This window comes from Colossoma macropomum, unplaced genomic scaffold, assembly GCF_904425465.1.
Source record: "Colossoma macropomum unplaced genomic scaffold, Colossoma_macropomum, whole genome shotgun sequence".
Taxonomy (NCBI): domain Eukaryota; kingdom Metazoa; phylum Chordata; class Actinopteri; order Characiformes; family Serrasalmidae; genus Colossoma; species Colossoma macropomum.
In genome coordinates this window covers 35,878,347-35,904,151 of record NW_023494785.1, presented here as the reverse complement: position 1 = coordinate 35,904,151, position 25,805 = coordinate 35,878,347, and the positions used below count along the sequence as shown (strand labels likewise).

Here is a 25,805-nt window from a genome sequence, read left to right as displayed (position 1 = left end):
TGTGGGGGTAATGGCTCGTTTTACGTGCTGTGTCCAGTTTGGGCAGGGTTTACATGACTGTCCTGGATATCTAATGACAAAAAGGCTTGATAAGCCTTAGTAGGCAAAGTATGTGGTGGGATCGTTTCCTACAGAGCCTTTAAGATCACACTGTGCTTATTTTTTAATAATAGGGCTGGCCACGAATTACTATAATGAGGCCACAAGTTAAGTTTTTCATAATTCGTGGCATAAATATGGTTATCTGTGACATCAAAATAGTAAATTTTGGCCTCAATATAGTAAATTGTGGCCTCACTATAGTAATTCATATACTTAGTATAGAAATGTGTGGCCTCACTATAGTAAATTGTGTCCTCAATATAATAATTCATGCATTTGATAGAGTAATTTGTGGCCTCAATATAGTAACTCATTGCCTAGATATATTATTTGTGGCTTCAATATATTAATTTGTTATTATTAAAAAAACTTACCACAAGGTCACCTTAGGGGCTCCGTAGTTTTCTCATAATTGATCTCAGAGATGTGCAGCTTAAATCTAGCTTTGATTCAAGTTTGGCTCTTTTACCAAAAATTTCTGGTGTCCCTTCTCACCTTCCTCTCCAAACACAACGGTTTCTCAAAGCCACTTAGTAGCCAATTGCGATTGTTTACAGCCTACAGCGAAAAAAAAAATCATTGAGTCGTTGGCTGTGTCAAAAAGAAACTTAGGACGGATTTAGACTGTCTTTGCAAAAAATCATAGCTTCTGTTCGTTTCATATCACCTCAGCTAGACTTCTGTGACTGGCCGAAAGCCTGTTGAACTCATGGCGCTGGAATGCGGTGGAATTTTTCGCCAGAAGGGTTAGTTATCCTGCAATCCACCCTCATTCCGGAAAGCCCCGCCCCCTGTACTAGTAGTTCACACACAACCCGTAGGGCGGACCTTTTTTTCTGTAATTATAAACTTCTGGCCAATCCTAGCGCAGGGGGTCAGTGTTATCATAGCCAATCACAGCGCAGAGAGGGCGGGACTGGTCAGAATACGGGCGGGAAAACAAAAGTGAGCGGAGCTCGTAACCGTCCTCAGTCAAACGAGATTACAGCAGCAGGCAGCTAGCAGAGCTAATCTGAGGAGCGTGCAGGAAAGACAGCGGCTGTTTTTATCGGTTTAGCGCTTTATTTGTTTGCTTATTTATTTAAAAAGAACAAGAGTTTACAGGACTCGCCTACAGAAAAACTGAGAGAAAATGAGCGGGACGCGGAGTTTGTGCACGTTTGACGACATCAGGTCGGAGGACAGAGCGGTGAGTTTACTTTGGCTTTGGCTTTGGCTTTGGCTTTGGCTTTTGGCAGCTTCTTAGCTACTTAGCTACCTCAGGGGATTTAAAGAGTCTAAGGGTCAGTAAGTGACCATTTCTGTGGACAGACTGCCCAGAAATAAGACTATCAAATTGACCCCAGAGGGGAAAACATCTGCTAAATATGTTTTCCCGAATTCATTCAGTAATTCAATATAAGCGACCCAGTGAAGCTTCATCAAAAGACTGCACACTTATAATGCACTAATGTTAGCTGATATATTACTGTCAGTGTGTGGTAGAAACATCCTGTGCCGTTTCAGACATTACATTTTATGCAGTCTAAATGTTTGTTATTCCTCCTTCATAAAAACGTATTTCTGTTGTTCATAAGCTTACAAATGATTGGTAAGTCATTTTTCTGAAATAAAACTGGAGGAATTATTATATATTGATATCATTTTCTTTTATCATAAAAACACTAAGCCCAGTCAAGACTTTTTATCTTTTCTGTATTTTGTTTCATTATTCTTGTACATAAATCACAATCACTTGTTTTATGTTAAAAGATAGATTCGTCTTTCATTTTATGACAAAACATATCACTAAAATCTCCAAAGTCTATCTGGAAAGAACATTTACATTATATTTAGGTATGCTTATTAGGAAGACTTATCTCTCAAAAGTTTGGAATCACTTGCCATGTTAATTTTTTGCTATTTTATAGAATATGAATTTCTAACTACAACGTGGATTTGAATATTACAGATGTTTTATTCAGTATTTCAAAAATCCTGTTAATAAGATTGTATTAAATGAGAACCTGTATCATGCCAAATGTCTATTTACATTCATTTATGTTCTCAGGTTTGATCTTCAGTTTTGAAATATGATGAATTCTTGATATAAATTCTATCATAACTTCATTCGTGATGTTATACAGCCTTTTTAGTCCTTCTATGGCTTTTCTTACGTTTATTTACAGCTTCCCAATGTCTTAAAAACTTGCGAAGTTGTACAGTACTTGCATATTAAAATCATTTTCTGCTTCCTCTTTAATCTGCAACCACATTTTATGTTATTGATTCCAAACTTTTGAACAGTAACCGAAGTTACTTATTTACTTTTAATGTAAGTCAATGGGACCAGACTTTTTTTCCAAGTCATTTTGGACCTTAATTTTCAGTGGTATGCATCCTAAAGGATCCTAGTTCATGTTAAGAGTATTGCTTTTTTCCTGTTTGGCTCAAAGTCACAGTCCAAATTTAACATTTATATATATATTTTAATAAAAAACACTTTAGGTGCTTAAGATGCTTTGTAGGTTAATAGTGAAACATTTAGCCATTCAGCTAAAAGGGAAAACATAGCACATTTTACACTATATTGTCTGTACATATTTATGGCATACTGGTGTAAATGGTTACAATTAAACTAATACCATAAGATTATCAACTGGTATACTCACTGAACCACTGTGTTGCCCACTACTAGGTATTGGAATCGTCAGATACTCAGGGTTTCAATAACAGTATTGGTGTCAGGAAGCAAAAGTGTTATCGCACCTCCTCTAGTCAGCATATGCAGAGTTTAGAGGTGTTGGTCTAAACTCACTTATCCCCTCAGATTGCTGGGCAGATGCTTAATCAGGTTTAGTGCCACATTCCCTGATGTCTGCTGCATCTTTAATGACCTGTGAGAGGCCCTAATGGCTGTTTGCTCATTACAGTATTAAATCAGATCACAGCTGTCGCTCTGGGCTTCTTGCCCTTCTCAGAACTCGGCTGAAGTCTGCGGGTCAGGGCAGAGAACTCGCGACTCAGTCACTCATGTGGCTGCATATAACCATTAACTCTTGACCCGACTGGTCTGGTTTGGTCAGGTTAGGAGATAGAGAGAGCATGTGTTTGTGGATAATAATTAACCTGCCCTTTCGCTCCATGCCCACAATATGTTGTTGCTAGACAACTGTGTGCTTTCATCAGTTTTATTGCACCTCTCTATGCCATTTTGTTGCTTTATAAGGGCCGGCCGAGAGCTATCGGAGATTATGTATATGGTCGTTAACAAACACTTTCACAGAGGGAATGATTGAGCTGTGTACTTTGCATGGCTCTCACGCAAAGTAGGCCACAGGTTCTGTATGAGATGGTTTTATTGGTGTTTTTACTGGGTAGTTTTGGCTGTCGACTTGGTTCAAGTGAATAAAGATAAAGTTATTGCATTATTTTTATTGAACAATCTTGGATGGGATGTGAATTTTTTTAGAACTGTTCTTGGAGAGGTATGTGCACAGCGCTGTCAGACCAAAAAAGTCCCCAAAGAAAACATATTTTTTCAGATTTTCAACACTTTACCATCCTCGAAGTTTCATATAAAAACTCAGATACCTGTGTAGGTTCACTGTCCATTTTGGATAGTAAATGAAATGGCCATATTTGCAAATATTGTGACCCCTGGTTCCATTCACCACTACTGTAAAGAATCAGTTTCTCTACAATAGGCTGTTTCACATCAAACTACTCTGAAAGACTGGTTGCATAGCAGCCATTGGATTATGTTGAAAAAATTGGTGGAATTCCCCATTAACATCAATATGATTGTTGTACACATTGTTCATTGGTTTTGGGAGTGGCTAAACTGTTAGCATAGGACTTTATTGTTGTATTAGTAGGTTGGACATCAGGAACTGTTGTATTCTCTACTTTGAGAGGTTCCTGGATATTGTGAGTTCACATGCCCCTGCGTGTTTACCACAAGCTGCCTGGAACAAAGTCATAGGAAAGACAAGCATAGACCAAAACAAGAATGAAACCAGCTTAAAACACACATTCCAAACCGCACATCCTGCTATTCACGCCTTATCCTGAATAAGCCAGTAATTGTTGTTATGGCTAGACCAGATGGATCTACTATTTTCCAGGTGGGTCATAATGGTAAACATAATAAACAACTGTTCTGTATACACAAAGGCTGATGTCTGTACTATAAAATAAGTCACGCTCGGTGAGATTTACCCCAATAACATAAGGGTACCTTCAGCACCAGTGAGGTTATCTAAGTAGACTTAGTCTAGTCTGAGGTTTGTTTGCTTTGTTATCAGCAGTAAAAACTGTCTGAAGGCTCTTTCTTACCTGCAGTTGGTAGCTTAGTCAGTCTGAAAGTCATGGGAGCTGAAAGATTGCTGACCTGAGCCAGTCTGGAAGATCATATCATCCTGACAGAGTGAAAGAATGATCTCATACGCTGTCTCCTGAGGTCATGCTTGAAACATTTCTTCAGCCCACACACTAAGACCTTTTTAAATAGACCATTCACATTGTGTGTAGGGAAAAAAATAACTCTAGTAGCCATCAGGTTCAAGGCCAAAACGGGGAGGAAGAAACAGCATTTGTCTGGATCGACTAGAGTCTGGTAGTCCTCACTAATGATGGGAGGTACCCCTGACTTTAGTTTTGTTCTGAAACCAATACAGTAATAGCAATACTGATACTTTTATCAGGGCCTTCCTGTGTAAACATAAAAAGGGACATTCTGTCATTTCTACAGTTAAAACCAGTAAAAGTGGAGATCACAGAGGTGTAAATGTATGAGCATTCATGTTTATTTGTGTATTGATGTGAAGATTTCTTTATAGTGGTGGTGGTAGGAACCAGGGGTCATGATCTCTAAGCAAATTAAACTATTTTATTAACTATCCAAAATGATCAGTGAGACTACACTTGTTATCTGAGTTTTTATATGTAATGTTGATCTTAAAATAGAGGTAAATCCTGCATCATAGCCTTCTGAATGCATTTCTTTGAAATGATTGAATTAAAAATACGTTTTAGGCCAAAACCTTCTCCAAATGATCATAAAACAATGTCTCGTTTGCATTAGGCAACAGATTCATAACCATTCTATGTAATAACCTTCTGTGAGGGATCTGGTTCCTCTCACCATCATTGTGTAATCATCCCTAGACTAGAGCCTTTAACTCAAACCACTGTCAATGACTTTGTTTACATGCACTGAATGATGCAGAACATTTGAAATTTTATTTTGAAAATGTCAAAACCTTAAAATTACCCTGTAGCACCTTAAACTCACAGGCTTATTACATTAAGCTTGTTATTCTGTAACTGTAGGGACTTAAGTGCAAACTGGCTAAGCTATTCTTGGGTTATAGAAGTGTGTGTGTGATAAAACTTTGGGCCTGCCAGTGGGCCCTGGCTATGTGAAGGGTTAAGGAAATATTTGCCAATATTTGAAATATGAATTGAATATTTGTTAAGTTAATAAAAATATAATTAAAAAGGAACTTAACATATATATTTTCACCCAATTTGCTGGCAGGACCAGCATATGCCACACGAATCTTAAATGCATGTGTGAACATTCTTGAAGACTTAAGAAGAGTCTCAGTTCATCAAACATAACACAACAGAGAAAGAGCTTGTTCTGTTTAGCGCAGCAGGTTTCTGGCATCGATCTCACAGCTACTGGGATGACTTGTTTTGTTATGTAAGATGGATGGTTGGCGTTTAAAACACACTTACCATCTTTGTTCAACCTGCTGCGTCAGTGCTGTTTATTTTCACATTCTCCCTTTCAGCGTCTATTTCCAACTCTCAAATACGCTCATCCTTCCGTCCCACAGCTCCTTCTTCAGGGCACAGGATAGAAGGAACAGAGGAAAACAAGAAAACAAGCAGAAATATACAAAATGTTGTCTGTTTTGTGAGAAAATAAACTTGTTTGTCTCATGGTAGTATACCTCATCAGACCACTCTGAATGACTTTGTTTACATCTCAATGATTGAACTTTGCAGAAATCCAAAAATTTTGGTGGAGTTCCTCTTTAATCATTTGTGGCTTTGCAAAATCTGCCCACCGGCACATTCCAGTATGTACATTTGCAATAGGCAAATATGTCAGCATCGTGCACGCAATGTGAGCAATGTCGGCTGGTTTGTTCCTCCCCAGATGGTAAATATCAGTTTTAAGCACCAGAATTTGTGGAATTTTCTAATGCTTAAAAACACCACTGTCAGATTTATTAGTGTTAACGTCAGTGTCAAGCTGATATTTCATATTGCCTGCCTCTTTGCTCAAAGCAGGCTTTGGCAGAGGGAGTAGCTTTTTTAACCATTTTAATAGTTTTTCTCTTTGAGGCTGGTGGCTGTGGGGCCTAATGGTTGTGACACACCTATACGTGTATGTGAAGGCACTGTGAAAACATCAGAGAACATTGTGTGTGTGCGCATCATGATATCAGGTTACCTGTAGCGCTCTCACCTGACCTTTACGTGTCACCGAGAAAGAATCTCAGGTGCGTTTAGCTGAGCCTTTAGTCCAAGCGTCAATTAAAGGCTCAAGAGCCAGTGTTCAGTAACACATTCCACTCTCAGCTCTCTCATTTGTTCTCCTGCTTGTTCTCTCGTCTCCTCAGGCTCCTCTCCTTTTTAGTCTGCATATCATATTCATGTAGATTGAATTGATGGATGGCCAAACATCAGATATACACAATTTTCCCTCTTAACCTAACCTGCAGCGATGCCACAGCCATCCGTGTTTGAAAGTCCAAGACAGCATGATTGTCCTCGCTTGCTCTGGCTGGGTAGGATGATCCACCCTCTCCCCCATTACTGAGTGTGATGCCTGCCAACACAGGTGTCTATTAGCTAGTGTAATAGACGTAGCAGTTAACGTTCTCTTCCAAGTGAGGTCAGCTGTACAGTGCGTTAGCATCAGTTACGATGGCATGTCACGTGTCTCGGACAGAGCATGTGCAAGTCTACAAGTCTTCTTAGCATCGTGTATTAGAGGAAGACCTAGCTAGTGGGTGGAACTGGCCTTGACTAAATTGTACAGAAAATGGGTTAAAAATCCAAACCACTTAAGATCATTTAGTATAAACATCACATGCGCAGGCTCGAAAAGAAGATCTGGCTCAAAGTTTAGATTTCAAATGCAATATTAACATTACACTGATGAAGACAATGGTAGATGATTCACTCACATCCACGAAAGACACATCTTTCACCAAGTTTTGACTAATTTCTTTTTGAGTACTTTTTCATTGCGGGGGTCCAAAGCACAGCTGATTTTAGAAAATGTTTTTCTGCTCTTTGTGTGCAACTACACAGTTCAGTCAGAGAGGTTTCCAAATTCCCAGAACTTACAGAGTGAAGCTTTAAATAAGCTTAAATAGACTGTATGATACACTGTCACCTATAAACATGAACAGAAGTGCAGACAAAATTCAGGCTGCTACTACTATTTTGTGGAATTATGTGGAATTTGTGATGAGTTAGACATACTTAGTGGTGACCATTATTTGTTAGCTGCATTAGCTTCATAGCTCCAAACCTAAAGATGCAAACTGCAGACATCAAAAATGTCATGGCCGATTACTTTTAGTGATGATGGGAGCCAATTATGTGCCAGCCTAACACACAAGAAGACATGTTTACAAGTCCTGCTTTGTAACCTGAGAGGACAGAGGAAGTAAGAGGGCACGTGAGAAAAAGGAGCAGGAGGTGCACAGCGAGAGAGAGAGAGAGAAAGAAGATATGTGTGTCAAGCTTTAAATATTCATCTTTAACCATAGCTGATTTGATTCTCTATGGAAAACAGATATTACAGGTGAGGTCATGTGACCTTTTTTCCCTTCCTGGTTTATTCCTGTATGTCTCTTCCCACTTTCCCTGTCTTCTTCATCCTGCTTATAGCAGAAATTTTCTAGGGCTAGAGTTGATGTGTACTGGTCACTTTATTAGAAACACCTAGGTTGTACTTCCAATCACTAGCCACTTTATTGGAAGCAACTACCTCCCTGTCCAACTTACACTTTCTTACAAAAGTAGGCCATTTTAGCGTTAGGTGTCTTGCCCAAGGAGCCGTCCCTCACCCAACATATTTTTGTATAATATACAACTTTTTGTTTTCCTTTTAAAATTGTATTTTTAAAGTATTTTCATGACAAAAAAGTATTTTATAAAATGCATTTTTAAAAGATTGATTTGAAACCTGTGTTTTCTTTATTTATATATTTGTTTGTCTGCTCAGCCCACCACTAACATTGCACTTTGGGCCCCAAAATGCAAAAATTTGCACACCCCTGCAGTATGCACACTGCATATTTATATAACAGTATGTCATACACCACATGAGGCAGGTCTATTTGAGATTAGAGTCAAATCACAGACTATTCTGAGGGCATGATCATCAACAGGGCTAGCAAAACTAATAAATCAGAGCTTTTATACAGCTGTGAGGGGCTTATGTGATGCTCAACAGTTGTGAATACAGTTCTGCTCTAAGCAGAATCCTCACTGATACCCTGTCAATAGATGTCATAATCCTCTACTGTTTCTAGTGGGACATTGTGAGTGTGTGCATACCTTACGTGCAATAATGCCTTTGTTGCTCTCCTGGGTTGAGGTGTGGTGCTCAACTTGGCAGGGCGCTGTTTTAAATGCTACTTTGCCTTGTATGGAAACGCACGCAGGCTATGACTAGCTCCGAAGTTCAGTTTGAACAGTGCTTATCTAACTGGACAGAGAACCACGCTCAACACCTGAAGATTAATCCATTTGCTCCGGTAAATTTACCATTCCATGCCTTTTGCCAGCCAGAATAAAACATTTCTTTTTGAGTAGTTACATATCTGTCCATCTAGTGGCTTACTAGTGACATATTTCTAAAGCTATTAACCAAGATTGCATGGTTGTGTTATGTCTCAGTGCCAGCTTTGCTGTTGTTTTGTCTCGGGGGATGGCAGTAAGCGTACTGTTTTGTCTGTGGGCTTTTGTGTTATTAAGTAACCTGGTAAACGTGTGTTCATTGCAGCACTGCATTATAGCTAAGCCACTTTAATCCTGCATAGTGTGCTACTCTAAGGCAGAAAATTGCAGTGCGGAGTGTGTTATCTTTGGCAGTAGATGTATCTTTCCTCAGACTCTGTGATTGGTGTATGTGTTCATTTTCTCAAGTGTGTGTTAACCCAGCATTTATGTCATTGTTAAACTTCATCCCTTAAGCAGAGGTAGATAGACAAGTCTAGTACTGTATTCAAGTCAATTGCTGCTTTAAAGAAACAAAAGTGAGTAAAAGTGGCTTCCAAAAGCCGAAAAAGTAACAGGTCTGAAAATTTGTCGAAGTGTCTCAAAGCTTATAAAGCTGCAGAGAAACGCGGCCTTCATTGTGGAGAAATCTATAGACTTTCAGTCACCCACAATCCTTTATTTCTCAGTTAGTGACCCATGAAAACATAAAACACAGCGCAGTTTTATGTAAACACGACTTTATGCTTTATTGACAAAAAAGCAGTCTAATGTAACAGATATGACGGTGAGTCAATGTAGTCTACTTTCTTGCATTGACAGCATTATTATGTGGCCAGGTAAGTGAACATATCGCTGCTATATCGTAACAAAACCAAAAACTTTACAGGAGAAGAAAAAACCTACTTTACTTTTAATGGAAGTCAATGGAACCAGACTTTTTTCCAAGTCATTTTAGGCCGTTTCGTTTGGCCCATTTTTCATGAAATTAACACACAATATAAAGGACTACAGCATTTTCAAATTATGTAAAAAAATAAAGTAAAAAATGACAAAAATGGAGATACAAGGTTTTGCTCAGACAGCAGCAAAAAATGCCCTGACCAGAGCTAGTGTGAAATTGTATGTATAGTTCAAACAACAATCAACAAAGTCAATAGCTTGAAAGTTTTAAGCGTTTTTGTTCTGGGACTAACTATGTAGGCTCACAGTTTGCTAAGTACTTTAGTAAGCTAAAACATTATCACTCTAATAAATAATACTATGATTACTCTCATCCCAGTCATCCCAGTGCTTTACAAAGGAGGAGACAGGTCAGTGGTTAAAATATGAACCGGAAAGCTTATAACGCTCAATAAGGCATCTGTTTGCAGCAAAAGTCTCATCCTTCAATAAAAAGAGCCCATCAGCGCCCCCTTGTTGTGAAGATCTGCACAAGCACAGTAACCGGAACAACCTGAAAAATCGTGTTTTGCGTCATAGAGACAGAATTGCTACAGACTATGATTTTTTTGTTAGATTTTCCAGTGATTTCAAATATGTTTTCAAAATGGTCATTTGACGTTCAGTTTTGAGTTTTTAGGTCTCTCCCCATTTAAAAAGATTGCCTGGTCTTGAATGGCTTCAATTAACTGCCCGGCTTTGAAAAGATGGACACCGAGTGAACAGACTTTGCTATAAGGACTTTGGCAGCACTTTAAATACGACTATTAATATTTCAATTTTTAGCAACTGTAACAGAGTAAAAAAATGCCCAACCTCTGGAAGCAATTAGCTGGTTAACTATCTTAGCCTAATAGCTGCTTTCAAGCTATTTTTTCATGATTGGCTGTTTTCTTTCAGTGTTTTAGAAATAAAAGTAACAGCTCTTTATTAAACCTGAAGTATGTTTACATGTTGAAGATATGCTAACTGGCTAGCTTTAGCCACTAAACTGAGCATGGATCTTCTTTCTGTGAGGTGAATATTAACATAAAGTTGCTTAAATCAGTTACTAGAGTAGTTTTTCCAGTAAAGACTATTTACTGTTACTGGAGTAATTTTCTCAATTAACATAGGAATTATTAGCATTCGCATTTTCTTTATTATTTTCCTTCTATCACTGCAAGCGTGTGGTAAACATGTGTATGTTATGTAACGAAGGGGCTGTCCAGTGGTCAGCATGGTCAGAGTGGGTTAATGAGTCACACGCACAGTTTCAGCATTCATAGACACTGCGACATTGTGTGTCCAGTTGTTTTGCTAATGTACTGGACCTCAGGGTCACTCGGTGGTGGAGGTCAAGTGGAAAGTATTTGTGGAATGTCTGTTATCTTCACTCTTCCTTTCTTTCCACCTCCCTTTCATCTATTTACATATTAACATTAGTGCCCACAGAGGCTTTATTCAGTGGAAAAAATGCACTGTTAAAGTCTGCAGATGTTTACATGGTTAAAAGTTAATGTCATGTCTGTTACATAACCAGCTCCTTGCCTGTTCCTGCTGAGGACGCTGAGTAAATATCGCTCTGTGTGAGTGCGTGTGAAGATTTTTTTTTATGTCTTATACAGTTTTGCTGGAACCTCCCATTCCTCCCTGCACTCAGACTATTTTGGGCTTCTGTAGAGCACTCAGCAGTTACTCATATGGACACTGTCCAGTTTGGAGTAGAAACATTCGCAGTACAGCTTGAGGACGTTTCGGGTTATTTGGATTGTGAGAAGCAGAAAATGCTAAACCAGCTTCTAGGACTGAACTTTGGTGGTGTGGAAAAATATCCCCGCAGATTTCTTTGGAAAAAAATGAAAGCAAATCTGATGAAAAGAGTGGAAGCTCATTGAGGCTTCTTTGTAATTCTCGGTTAAATATGTTTGCTGCTTTTTTTCCTGAGGCCAAAAAATGAATAAGTTGCACTCAGTGGCCATTTTGACTGGAAGTTAAATAAATGAAGGGTGGTCTCTGACTTACATGCAGTACTGTATATATAGTGGTTATCAATAAAACCTAATACCTCTGAACAGCTAACTTTATAAGAGAAGAAAAAACATTCATTAACACCAATGTAATTTGTAAAAATGGAAAAGATTCTAATGTTGCATTAGATTTTGTCAGTCTTTTGATGTTTCAGCAAAATTCTAGCTGCTGAATTGGGTCAAATCTGCACCAGGCAGGTTTAAATTAGCCACAGTGATGGTCATTTCCTTCACTGTGCGTTCCTCTGTCGTCCTGCGTCGTCTCTCGTCCTGCGGAAGCCTGTTTATGTATGCGTGGCTCTGTTGTCATGGTGATGTTCCACGTTGCTCTGGAGTGTATTGCCCTGTTTGGAGTCTCTGCCACAATTCAAATGTACATTCAGACCAGCCCCTCTGGCGGGCTCGGGGGGGAGCTGTGGTATTTTCCAGAAGCTGGAGGGTGGAAACAGAATTTAAACAGAATGTTCTGTATCTTAGAGACTGTATTTTATTTCTCTTTTTTGCATTGAGTAAGCTCTGACGTTCTGGCCAAACTTTTATAGCCCATTGGCCTCCATTCAGACTCTCTCTCCCACTCTGTGTGTGTCTCTCTCTCTCGCTCTCTCTCTCCCCCCATACAGACACACTCATGGGGCTATTACTCAGTTTCTCCTCCCCACATTTTCCTCCATATAGCTCCGTCCTTCATTTCTAACGGTTCTTTTCTTTGGGGTTCCCCTTGCCCTCTTTGAAGTTTTATTTTCTTGTCGTCCTTCAGGATAGTTGCCGCAGACTTAGACTGACCCTGCACGAGCAAAACCAGCAGCAGCCCACCGTCGGAAAGGTAAGGACCACCAAAACAAACACACCAACACATACTCCTGCAAACTCATGGAGTTATTTAATGATGGGTAAGGCTCAAGAACGGCACTCTAGACCACTTAAGAGTTTAATAAAAGTGAGAGATTGATTCATTCAGAAGAAATGAGATGAAGAATTTCACAGAAGAATGAGGAAACGTTGATCGTTAACGAATGAGGAAAGAGTTCCCACAGTTCACCGTTGGGCGTTTACTGTCCATCTGTTCCTCATCATTGCCTGAACATTGTAATTTTAATCATATCCAAAACCCTATTGCTGTTGTTGGGTTTTTGCTGCTTTAGCTCTCTGTGTTGCATCTAAAAAGATAGTTTACAGAGCAGTTGTCTGGAAAAAAATCAAATTTATGCAGTTTTGGCTAATCATTCCACCAAGACATGTTTGATGTCTATAGCTAATGTAGCAAAGAAGTCATAGACTTGCTTATGTGGTTTCTAACATACTTTTATCTATTGAAATGCACTAAAGTACAAATACAATTAAGGCTAGTTGGTTGCTACTGTTGTTTTTAGCTATATAATATACTTTCTGTGAATTTTTATAGATAATGTTATCTATATGGCATATACTATAGAGTATTTTTATAGATTACAGTATGCCACGCAGTGTCAGAAATCGCGTAAGCAAGTCTGTATTGAGATTTGTTTTTAACGCAAGTTTGTGATCGTTTATGCAAGCAGTTAAAATGAATTGGTGAGGTTTAATCTTCCATTCAGTTGCTAGCAACATTAGCCTTGTAGACACCAAACATGTATTAGCTAATGAACTGCATTTAGGCTACAGGGGAAACCTTTGCTGAACTATCACTTTAAGGGAATTTTGATTGTCATGTTTGTGCTACTGTGTAACTTCTTGTGAAAGTTGGCGAGCTCCCTGGTCTTCTGCTCTCCTAACCTCTTCTCCACTTTCAAGCTGTTTATTCTTGTAAATCGGTACTTTTCCAGTTCTCTCTCTCTCTCTTTGTACCACTCGCTGTCTCTCGACCAAAGCTCCGCAAACACAAGCATCTTAAAGAACAGATTTGTGGCCGAAGTCCAGCACAGTGGGTCTTTTACGCAAGACGATCTCTGAGGACCACAGGCCCATTGTTTCAGATGCCAGAAATTACATAACTCCTCCTCCTCTCCCTCCCTCCCTCCCTCTCTCTCAATCTGTCTTGTTTCTTCCTTTCTCCTCAGGCCTCTCCTGTTTCACTTTTGATATTTAGACTCTTTCTTTTCTCAAACTAAGGAGGTACAAATGCCAGAACTAATATTTGGTATATGTGCTTCTTTCTCTAAATCCAGAAGAGACAACTGAATATCGACTTTAATATCCTTTGGTGTACAAACACACAAATATATTCACTTTATCAGAAACCCCTGTCTTATTCTTCCACTCACTGGCCACTTTATTGGAAACCACAACCTTGAATGTACCCTTTCTGGCCACTTTATTAGAAACACTGCCTTGTACTTCCACTAACTGGCCAGTTTATTGGAAACCCCGCCTTGCACTTCTACTTACAGCCCACTTTATTAGAAACACCTGGCCACTTTATTAGAAACCTCTGTATTGTACTTGCACTCACTGGCCACTATATTGGAAACCCTGACTTGTTCTTCCACTTACTTTATAAGCTGCACCTACTTAAAGTGGACTACTGTCTTTAACGCCAGCAAATTGGAGCTGTAATAGATGGAGGGGTCTTTAGTAAGATGTCCACATGTCGCCCAATATATTACTTCAGCTTGAAATGTAACCATGATGCATGACTTTTTTGGTCAGTATTTGATGACACCACTTTTGGCGTCATTGGGGAACAGTATATACCCTGAGGGACAGGAAACCGTACGTGTCTAACATGTAAACATGTTGTGACAGACTGTTACACTCAGATTAAATGCTATGTATTTTCCAAAGGGTTCCAGAAGCAGGCTGCAACAGATTTTTGAAAAGAACAGCATGTGCAAACAGTTAGTCATGCTTCTGCTATTTGTGCAATATGTGCATATGATTTCACATTTGTAGTGTAATCTAATAGTCCAAACTCTTCAACCCTCCAGCCAATCGGCAGAGCCTTCGCCTTAGTGCAGCCAGCCAATGAGAAGCAGCATCTGAGGATAGAGCCGGTCAAACCGTCGGAGGAGAAGGTTGAGGTCATAAAGGTGGGTGGATTTCAACAGTAATGATCGAGACGGTGCGTGAGTGACAGTATCAGGTGTGATGTAAAAAGTGGGCAGGGTTTGTTCAGATTTGCAGATGTTCTCTTTAACTTAGCCCTGCTTTCACAATAAACAAACACAGGATGAGTGACTGTGTTCTGACTTGCATCACTTCGTACCATGGAAAGATTGCTAAAGTCTGTGACAAAAGGAGTCATGATATTAATTATGTGGATGCTTTCATATTTGTATATTTTTTTGGACGAAGTGTTCAGACTTTGTAAGAAAAAGAGTTTAATTTTTTAACTCAACGAGCAAAATAAAATTACTTTTTGATAACTACAGTTAAGATTAGGGCTGTTATAGAGCTAGGACTTGTTATTACATATTAGATACTTATTTAATACATAGGGATGATTATATATATATATATAATTCATATGGGAAATATTACACACTAGTACACACTAGTCATCATCAGCCCAGGAGCATGTCACCATATTTTTTATTATATGCCAGTCAGATGTTATAAAGCAGTATGTTGTTCTGGGTGTTTTAGGTGTATCTGGAGGCCCGGAAGCAGGAGCAGGCCAGAAACCAGCAGAGCTTGAAGATGCTTTCAGAAGAAGTTTCCCAGATCCAAGAGGTTAGCAACACCACCTCTCTCTCTCTCTCTCTCTCTCTCTCTCTCTCTCTCTCTCTCTCTTTCTCTCTCAGTGTGTGTGGAAATATTATACACAGTGTGTTTGGGAATAACATTGGTCTGTGTTGTTTTTTCCTCCAGGTAAGATACTGTTTGAAGAGCCTGAGGGAGCAGATGGCAGCTAAAAACAACCACCGGACAGAGCACAAGGTAAGAAGGCTGTGAGCGTTCAGTAAATATTAGGCTGGCTTTAGATTTCCCTGCAGTTTTCAATCTCAAATGCAACATGTTTGATTATTCTGCTGGTTAGCAAGATTAACATCTAGTATTTGTAATATATTGATGATGGTAACTGTATCCTATCAAAGCAGACTAAGCATTGGCCCAGCAGCTTTCATGTTTGATAATATCATGTGTTACGTAATCTGGTTGTTTTATCAAAAAATGTTGAGAAAGCTGTGGAAATTTAGTATCAAATGAATTTCTGGACACTTTTTGATACACAACACGAGTGAAATTTAGTTCCAAGAAAATTTCACCATGTAAAGCCAGTCTTTGGAAGTATGCATTGTGGACCTTAGGCTGGCTTTACACAGTGAAAATTCCATTCAACTTCACTTGCTTGAAACCTATATAAAACTAAATTTCATAGAATAAAGCATATTGTGATGCATGTAAAAACTCAGCCGCAACAGTTGCGAACATATCAACTTCGTTCCATGTTTCATGAAACAGGTTGCTAGCTTTTAATTTTGTCTGTTTTCTAATGACAACAAATGTAAGATTCTTGAACTTTTTTGTGTTTGTTGCACTGTTGCTTTTTTAGCCTGCTGTTGTAGAAATATTTTCTCCTGTCTTGATGCCCCTAATTTTACACAGAGGTCAGATTCATTTAGGATGTAGGACAGGATAAGTAATGTAATGTAATGGCTACTCAAACATTAATTTTCTAAGGCTTAACATATACACAACAAATAAAAAGCTGACATTTATATTGAAGAACTGTGGGTAGGTAGGTAGGTAGGTATCAAATAATATGAGCTGCTAATTTGTATTCTAGTAGAGTAACTTAACGTGTTGCATGCAACTTTGGTTGTTTTTAATTGCTTTGTCAACTATTAAGTTGCATAGAAAGTTTGTTGCAGGCAACTCACAACATGTGTTGTGAGTAAAACTGTCACAGCATGACAGTTTTACTGTCTAAATCCAGTTTTAGAAGAGGAAACTAACTTATCCTTCTCTCCCTCCCTCTCAGTTGCAGTTAGTGCGTAATGGCCTCAGCAGAGTAAACGGTGCTCCACCATCAACAGCGCAGGACAGTGAGTACAAGCAGGTCAGTTTCCACACGGCCTATCAAATAACACACACACAAACAGGTCCCTTTTTTCATGGGAACTGACCGGCACACTGCACAGAACAGCACAGTCTGCATCTACAGAACAAACCGCACACACACTGAGGTAACTCTGCACATGTGTACTTACCATTCAGGATTAATGCTGCTCTAATCATAACTACAAACACATAAACGCACCCACACATGCAGTCAGTCCAGAAAAGCACATTCGACCTGCACCCTCTTTGTTAACCTCAAATTGTTTCTTATTCAGTTACTGAATAAAAGAGTTATTATTAAGTAACTGCTATTACATAAGCACTATGAAACCTATACTAATATGAGAGTGAAGAATGCTCCACCCACGAATGCATTCCTTCATAGTTACTGTTGCTAGGTCAGACAAGCTTTGAAGAACGCTGGCAGAAATCCAATTCGGTGTACTTGCTATGACAGCGTCTAACTATCAGTAGGGTTCCTGTAGATCCTTAGAAAGTTGTACAAAGTCCTGAAAATAGACTTTGTCATAAATTGTCTTAAAAATCTACAATTAGAGGTATGGCAGAGCATGGAAAGGTCGTACAGACTGTCTTGGATGGCGAAAAACCCCAATTTGCAGCGACTGCACATGCTCCTCGTTCCTGACAAAGCCTCTTTCATTCCACAATAGTGTTTGAAAGGCTGGATTAAATTCCCCCCCCAGTGTGTGCTCTCTGTATGTGAGAGTTCGCTGAAAAACGAGTGGAAAAAGTCCAGCCTTTCTTCCGTACGTCAGGACTTCACTGTTAGGACCCACACCCTGATGACGCATACACACATACACAAACACACACCTTCTCTCTCGCTCTCTTTTCCTCTCGTTCTCTCTCTCATTTGATTCTATAAATATCCTGAAGGAGAACGTGTTGGTGTGGAGGAGAGAGTTAACAACACAGTATGGTGCTGTTATAGGGTGTGTATGTGTGTTTTATATAGGCTACAGTCTACAGGTGTCATGTTTATAGACAAGCTTGTTGCATAACTGGTGCGAAACTGTAAAAGTGCAACACAAACAGCTCCATAAATCAAGCAGTGACTTCAGTTCCGTACCAAAAAGATAAACTTTAGGGAGAATTTCAACAGTTTCTCATAGCTTCTGTGTGATTTACTCTTTATAAACCATGTTATTCAGAGGTTTGGTGTGAAGTTGTTCATTGTAGAGAAACCTAGAAACTCAGATTTACAGTGGAGGAGAATGGAACCAGAGGTCACAATGTCTACAACAAAAGTATAGCCATTTTATTGACTATCCAAAACCACCAGTGAACCTACACACATCTTTTGAGTTTTTATATGTAATGTTGATGATGGTAAAATAGTGGCAAATCTGAAAATAGAAGTTTTTTGTGGACTTTTTTGCCTCATAACACCCTGCATGTACATCTATGCCAAATTAGGTCAAAACCTTAATTCAAAACTATTGTAAAACAGTGACTCTCTCAGGTATGGTATTGCGTTTACATCGAACATGACAAAGTTAACACAAGAGTTGCACAATATCATTTTATGGCGATTGCACTTCCCATGTCTTTACAGCCAAATTATCAGTTTTATTAGCCTTTGTTATTATTTGTTTACTTGAAGCTCTCACTGTGTGAGCTAAGCATACACATGAAAAACACAAGCACAGTTCCAGCAATTTCTATTAACCAAAGTCACAACATACATAATGTTTCATGTATCGTTTAATAGGCCGAACTTGCATTTTAAATGTACATGGCTACACAAAGTAAGAGGCAACTGGCTATTTAGCAGTTATTTACATTTAAAATTGCTACACAGACCAGCCAAAAATTTTATTTAAACCCTAGTTTAGAATATTCATAACTGTTTATGGATGCTTAGAGTAGAAGGGACAGCAGCTGTGGACATTTTAATAATCATTAAAACAACAACAGTAATAACAAACTTTCTCTCTCTCTCTCTTAGGAGCTGATGGATGAGCAGGAGCGAGCGAAGATGAGGGAGGTCAGCAAGCGGCTCTATGCTCAGCTGCAAGAGGCAGAGAAGAGACACCTCGAGGAGAAAGAAAAACTACAGGTCAGTCTCTCACTGCATTCACTCTTCTGTACTCTAACCATTCAGTTCAGGCTGATTTTCTGGCATAAAACATACAGTGCTGTGAATTCTCAAGGAAATGAAAATAAGAAAAATAAAAACATTTTGGAATCTCTCAACAAAAAAACAAATTAAGCTTGAACATTAAACACTTCAGAATTGCAACATTTTGCTGTTTGTGCTTCTTTGTGGCTTCTTGTGAAAGTTGGCCGGTTCTGCTCACCTTCTTTTCATACCGTTTTTTTTTTTTTCTGCGCATAGCACTTCTTTGCCATCTCTCTCTCGCTCTCTCTCCCTCCAATTCTCTCTCCCTTTCCCTCTGCCTCTCCCTTATTCTCCATTTCACTCCCTCTCACATTCCCTCCCTCCCTCTCTGTCTCTCTGTCATGCCTAGCTCAGCTCTCTCTGTCTTTTGTCCCTATTCTTGTGTTTATAGCCTTAGGGCCAGCATTGCATTGTTAATGAAGGCATTCCTGAGGAACCAGTATGAATTGAAAACACTGTGCTGAGTTCCTTTAGCCCTGTGGCCTTCAGGGTGGGGTGGGGTGGTAGGGGAGCGCTGCTGGTCCGTTGCCAGTCCTGCAGGTTTCTCAGCTGCTGATGAAGCCAGACTTGCAAGGAACACTGTGACGGAGTGACTGAAAGACAAACTCATTCTCCTCCAATGATGTAATGTTTTATTCAGGCTACAATGTGAAACCGCTCACATCAGAATGATCCTGCTGAAGTCATGTCTCATTCTGAAACATTTGGCACTGTTTTGGTCTTCTTGTTTCCTTTCTACACCACTCAGTGCTTACTCTTTCTCCAGTACTCTCCGTTATCAGAGTGAGAGCTTCTCCAGTATTCTCTATTATTAATTAGGGTTTGAATGAAAACATAACGTATCAAAATACAAACACATTGACCCTTTTCGTTGCTTCAACAGAATATATTGTATGCTATCATATTTTGTACATAAGGTAATGCAATTAGGAATTCATGTCTATCTGGACATATTGTGCATTTGCATTAAATATCCTGAATCACTTCAAACAGTGAGGTTCAGTAGCGCTACAGGTTGCTGAGAAAGCCATCTGGCACACTCTTGGCAAACCACCGTTAGCTACTAACAGCTTAAACTAGCTACAGAGAACAAGTTATGTTTAGCCCATTATCAGGTTTGTAACTTGCTAGCTGACATGTTGCCAGCAATCTCGCTAGCATTTCCCCAAAATCAGTTAAAAATGAGCTGCTTGGAACCAAAATAACAGAAACTTTGTAATAAGCGGCCAATGACAACTATTCCCCCTTATCACTTTTATGCTTTTCTTTTGTCTTCCAGGCAGAGGCTGGTCAGTATAAACAGCAGCTGTCCGAGCAGAGTGACCAACTAAATGAGGCTCAGCAGAATGCCAGACAGCAGGACGAGCGAATCGAACAGCTCCAGCGGCTGCTAGGAGGGATGGAGCAGGAGAACTCCACCCTGAGGGAGGAGCTAATGACCCGGGAGGCGGAGCTGTTGCAACTGCGGGAGCTGAGGGAGGAGGGTCAAGCCGAGAGGGATAGGTGAGTGAAGCGTGGGAATTCAGAAATTATTCCATTTATGGTTTCAGGTGGTGTGTGTGTGTGATGTCATTGGTCCATCACAGTGGATATATGTATGTATGTATATATGCACTTTCTGAGTTGATGAGGACTGTCTAAACGCAACATTGTAAAAATGGGGTTCTAAGTAAGAAGGTTTGGTTAAACTGGTGGCTGGTTTTCATTCCACATGCATACATACTTACATTCTTTGTCAGACTCCAACAGTCCAACTCTCAGCCAGTAGCACAAAGTCCACTTCAACTGGCACATACTTTTTATGACCCTTACTGAAAGTGGGCCAAGAGGTTGTGCTATGGCTGACGAATGTGTGAGCACTCAAATGTTTTTTCTTATGTTATTTTATTTATGAAGTCTTATATATATGATGATAAGCCAAACATCTCTGTAAACCAATTTTTTTTTCTCAGAGCAGCTGAAACTGAAATTCTATTGAGCGGTTTTAAGAAACCGTCATGTCTCTTTATTCTTCAGCTGCTCTTTAAAGAGTGATGTTTTGTAATTTCAAATCTAGAAAATATAATTTTGTTATAGCAATAATAGACTTCTGTTTCTTTTCTAGGTTAGAGCAGCTGGAGAAGGAGAATGCTATCCTGAAAGAAAAGATTCATCACCTTGATGATATGCTCAAGAGCCAACAGAGGAAACTCAGACAGATGATCGAGCAGGTACAGATACACACACACACTTGGACAGCTGCTATAGAACGTCAGAACTTTACACTTTCTTACACTCACACTTTCCCCGTACAGCTGCAGAACTCTCGTATGGTGATTCAGGAGCGAGACCGCATCATCAGAGAACTAGAGGAGAAAGTGGCCTTCCTGGAGGCAGAGGTCAGTGCACGCACATACATGCACATTTTAACCCATATGTCCCATATATATATATATATATATATATGTATGTGTGTGTTTGTATGTGTGTGTATATGCGCACATACACACAGTCATATGCAAAAGTTTGGGCACACCTGGCTAAATGATCACACTTCTTTCATGTTTTTCTCCACTAAAATTTGCAGAAAAATGCCACGTTCTTCTCTGTACAGGATATGTTAATTTATATTCACTTAGAAAATCAGCAAAACATGTCATTTGACCAGGGTACCCAAACTTTTGCAAATAACCGTATAAGTAATATGTTCCATGTATTTTATGTATGTGTATTTATAAGAATTTTCTAGGTAACCAAAAAGAAGTGTTTTTGCCTTTTCAGCTTAAAAAAAATGAAACATTTGTCAAAAGCAAAGACAACTGACATGATCATTTACTCATTACAGAACAGAGAAATGCGTGATCAGATGGACTACTTTGCTGGAGGTCAAAGATCAAACTCATACCTGTCCGATCACAATGCTCAAATTGTCTACAGGTACATTTGCTTATACACACATCACACAGAAGCTGTTCTGTACATAATACAAGACCCACTCTCAGATACATGTGCACTAACAGTAGCTCTCTTTATGTCCTCCACAGCAAGCCACTGAAACCATCCTCTCAGGGCAACAAGAGCCTACCGTTCATTAAAGTCATCGAGATCAAATCATGAAGAGCACTACGGCACCAGGAGAACAGAATAACCCTCTATTACCAGCACAAGGTCCTCACCTTTCTACAGACTCTATTAACAGTCCACATCGCCCTCCACTGCCTCACTGCTGTTCCGCAACAAACTGGATCAGCGTGATGGCTTCGGTATCGAACTGACTGACTGTAAACACGACTGCAGCTCATCAACATGTGCGAAGCTTTTAATTCATGTATATAAGATTTCGGTTATGGTTTGATGTGAATAGATGTAGTCTAGGTGTAGGTTTTCACGTACTGTAGCACATGACATGCTAGCATGCATAACATTGACCCAAACTCAGCTGAAGTACGAGTTCAGGTGAAGTTTACGACAGGGGGATATCTACTTAAAATGAAGTCAAGAAATGAAGAATGGGGGGAGCAGAACTGAAGGAGGGAGTGAATGATTTGGTGTTTTTTTGAGGCTGGCCCTCTGAACACAATCCCTCTGTGAATCGGTGGCTGGATGAGAAGGACAGATTGTGGCGCTTAATCTCTTGTTCACTCTCAATCTGTTTTAGCACTCCCTCGTGTAGATGACGTTAATTAATCAACAGATCTTTTACTCTGAACTAGAGATTACAGTTAAGGAGCAAATCTGTGTGAGCTTTAACGGTCATCTCTTGTCTTAATGAAGGAATACTAATGTATCTGTACAATGTCCAGCGCATGAGCTAAAAGCTTCTAAGATAAAAGTGCGCGGGAAAGGCTCTTAAAATATCTCACTAAGCCAGCATTCACGGTCATATAACTAGGCTATCCAGGTAGAAGTAAAACAGAAAACAAGACAGGCTAAGACATGAAACAGGAAAGGTAAGACCAGGCTGTTGTTTGATAACGCCACCATGGTGAGCCGCAGCATTGAAACTGCTCTGTTTGAGTTTCGTGCTGTGGTTTAGAGTGGGCTTGTTTTTCATGGGAGTAGATTAAGCCTGGATTACTCCCTCAAAAATAGCTGTCAACTCTAAATCTCCTCAAAACAGCTCATAACTAATGGTTTTTGTTTGGACGAGGCTCAATTTCGGCTATTTTGAAGTCAGGAATAGTTTTAGAAGCGCTTTTTAGTGCTGTGCTCCAAAAACATGTGGTCAAAATTTTATTAAAGTACTTTCATCACCTCCTGCAGTGGTGCCCCGTAATCCCAAGGGTGAGATTTACTAGATTAAAGGCTAGGAAACCCCCCTTCTGATGTATTTTGAAGGTGGGGGGAGTACTTTAAGGGTGGGCTGTTTGAAAGAGCTGACGTTAAGCCGAACATCACGTCTGTACTGATTAGCCTCTTGTTCGTTGCCATGGGAGGATTTACAATGATTACATGCTGTATTTGCGTAGTGCATGCTGGGTATTGTAGTGAATGAACACTAGTGGATGAAAACACCTGCAGAATCATGAATTCTGTCAAACTCATGAGCCACAAACAACAATACATGCTACTTTTAGGCTGGAATGCCTTTGAACAAAAACAAATTATGAAAGTGAGGTTTAATTGGATTTGCTTCCTTTATATATTGTGTCCTTGAGAGCCTCCAGGCTGATTTTTAGCAGTAGCTGAATCTCAAATGGCTCCTCACTCCCTAAGTAGTGCACTATGTTGGTCTTTAAATAAGGGCTTCTTCACTCTTAGCAGTGCATTACTAACAAAAAAGCCATTTGGGATTCAGACAGGTTCCCTACTGGATATGTAGTGCACTATTTGGATGAAGAAAGCTAATTGTTACAGCTCGCATAGTGCACTATATAGGGAACCAGCCGGAAACACAGTCACTAAATTATATTAGCCTTAACTGACAGTTGATGATAGCGCCAAATGCTAATATTAACAATGTAGGCTCATAAAAACACTATTAAATCATGCCTAAAAATTGTGGCAGACCACTACAGACATTCAGTGTGCTATGATAAATTAAAACAGCAGATTACAGAGTCGAGTAATAATTAAAAGGCCCTTTGCCTACCAAACGAGGACGAGTTTCCAGTTGTTTTAAGCTCTTTTCCAGCTCTGTTAGCACAATAAGTTGTCGCAAGTACAAGAGACTCAGTCACACCTTCATCAGAGAGCATCACCACCCCCATAGACAAATAGAAGAATGGTGGTAATGAATTTTGTTTATATAGAGACGAATTAATTCATCTTAGTCATTTCAGTTCACTGACATTTCACCCGTCATCACAAGCTTCTTGTACATACTGTATTTATGGCTTAAGAAAACTTTCAACTTTTTCTTTTTCCATGTTTTGCTTTCTCAACTGGCCGTCCTCCAAACGGGCTTCATTCAACTTTGCACTTGCTGCAATATTTTCTGTTCTTTATTTAATATAAAAGCTATTTTTTTTAGTGATACTTTTGAGTGGTTTTAGAGTTGATGTATTATATTAATTGCTATGCATATTTATGTAATATGACATTTTGTCAGTTTGAATAAAGCGATCTGAAAGGCTTGCTGTTTGTGTACTTCCTGTTTTACAGTACTGTTTGTACTTGAAATGTGGCCTTTGGATAGTGCAGTTTTGAATGGTCAGTGTTTGATTTTACAGTAGTTGCACATGACTAACCTGAGTCACGCTATATTTCTTTATGATTTTATGACCTCTAAAGGTATTTTTGTTCAGTGTTACCAAGAAAGGTAGTAGAGTGGATCAAAATAAAATATGGATAGCTGGTGTAGTTCCTTGATTTAACTGCCCTCCAATGAACAGCTCTGTCATTTCGCAAGACGTCGAGAAATCACACTTTTTTGTCCTTCATAGTTTCAATAACATAATGCACTTTTTTCACCTGGGCTGTTACGAGTTTAGACCTTCTAACATCAGCTTTTTTTAACAATAAATAACCTGACATGAATATTGCAAAATATTTCATAAATGTGGGCTGGACATCTGCTTTACAGACTGTCTCAAAGGTGAGGAAAACAACATCAATACAGAATAAAAGCAAAAATCACCAGCTTTTAAAATTGGCTCTCCTATAAGACTTACATGGTGTCACTTGTACTCTTCATCATGTCACAATGTGACTGTACTTTATTACAGGACCTCATACTTTGAGTTGGAGTGGAGCTTGTAATCTTAACTACCCCAGGTGTCCACAGTCTGGTCCAAACTTAATCCAACACAACACTCCCAGTAAATCAAGGCCTTGAGGAGCATCTGAATATTAGAGCTAGGGGTGCTATAAATAAAGCTCCAGCACTGGATTTTCTTTATAATTTTGTGTAATTTTTTGTCTTTTTTATGGAGCCCTGCTGGTGACAACCTGTGTAAATAAAAATAATGAGTGGCCACAACTTAGTAAGGCGTGGGAACGAGATCCTAATCTGTGCCCGTGACTTAGAAAGGCAAGTCTTACGAAGTCGTGGCCTTGACTTAAGTATCTTATTGCCATACCTTAATTAGTCGTGGCCACACATCAGGATACGTTTTAAATGAGTAAGACATTCATTTTTCATGTTATATGGTTATTTTCTTCGTTTCACAGACATTCAAGTAAAACAGTTCAAATGAGGAAAAACTGTAGCACTTTTGGTGACTTTTATTTTGAAAGTGATGCACCTGCTTGCGCTGACTGTCGCGCGCAGTCTCAAGTAAACGCCTAAGCTGCGTCCAAAAGCACGGACTACAAGTTCTCTCCAAGTTCTCTCCTACAGTAGCTCCTGCACATACTACGCTACTGAGTGGACCTATTTTGACATACTAGTTAGTGTGGTAGTGTGCGGTTTGGGACGCGGCCCTATTTTTCCTGAGCGCGTGGTTTCGTGTTGAGGCCCGTTTCCACCACAGGAA

The 25,805-nt window shown here is 39.4% G+C and overlaps 1 protein-coding gene across 2 annotated transcripts; it reads left to right on the top strand.

The window, feature by feature from the left end:
* Window positions 1-1,071: 1,071 nt before the first annotated feature.
* tuft1a (tuftelin 1a) lies at window positions 1,072-24,465 on the top strand. 2 transcript variants are annotated; one of them, XM_036592697.1, is made up of 12 exons: window positions 1,072-1,291; window positions 12,544-12,609; window positions 14,690-14,791; window positions 15,348-15,434; window positions 15,573-15,641; window positions 16,687-16,764; window positions 18,736-18,846; window positions 20,189-20,412; window positions 21,014-21,119; window positions 21,204-21,287; window positions 21,734-21,825; window positions 21,933-24,465. In XM_036592697.1, exons 1-12 carry the CDS (start codon window positions 1,235-1,237, stop codon window positions 22,003-22,005), a joined length of 1,149 nt encoding a protein of 382 aa, XP_036448590.1. In that variant the 5' UTR covers window positions 1,072-1,234; the 3' UTR covers window positions 22,006-24,465. The 2 variants fall into 2 exon arrangements, with proteins under 2 accessions (XP_036448590.1, XP_036448579.1); XM_036592686.1 differs by lacking the exon at window positions 1,072-1,291 and adding an exon at window positions 8,716-8,873.
* Window positions 24,466-25,805: the final 1,340 nt, after the last annotated feature.

What these genes read in the sequence shown, in the direction of transcription:
- tuft1a (XM_036592686.1), top strand. Translation starts at nt 8,748, where the DNA reads ATGCTACTTTGCCTTGTATGGAAACGCACGCAGGCTATGACTAGCTCC. An exon ending in TGGCCTTCCTGGAGGCAGAG is followed by an intron (nt 21,288 to 21,733) that starts GTCAGTGCACGC and finishes TACTCATTACAG; the next exon opens with AACAGAGAAATGCGTGATCA. An exon ending in AATGCTCAAATTGTCTACAG is followed by an intron (nt 21,826 to 21,932) that starts GTACATTTGCTT and finishes TGTCCTCCACAG; the next exon opens with CAAGCCACTGAAACCATCCT.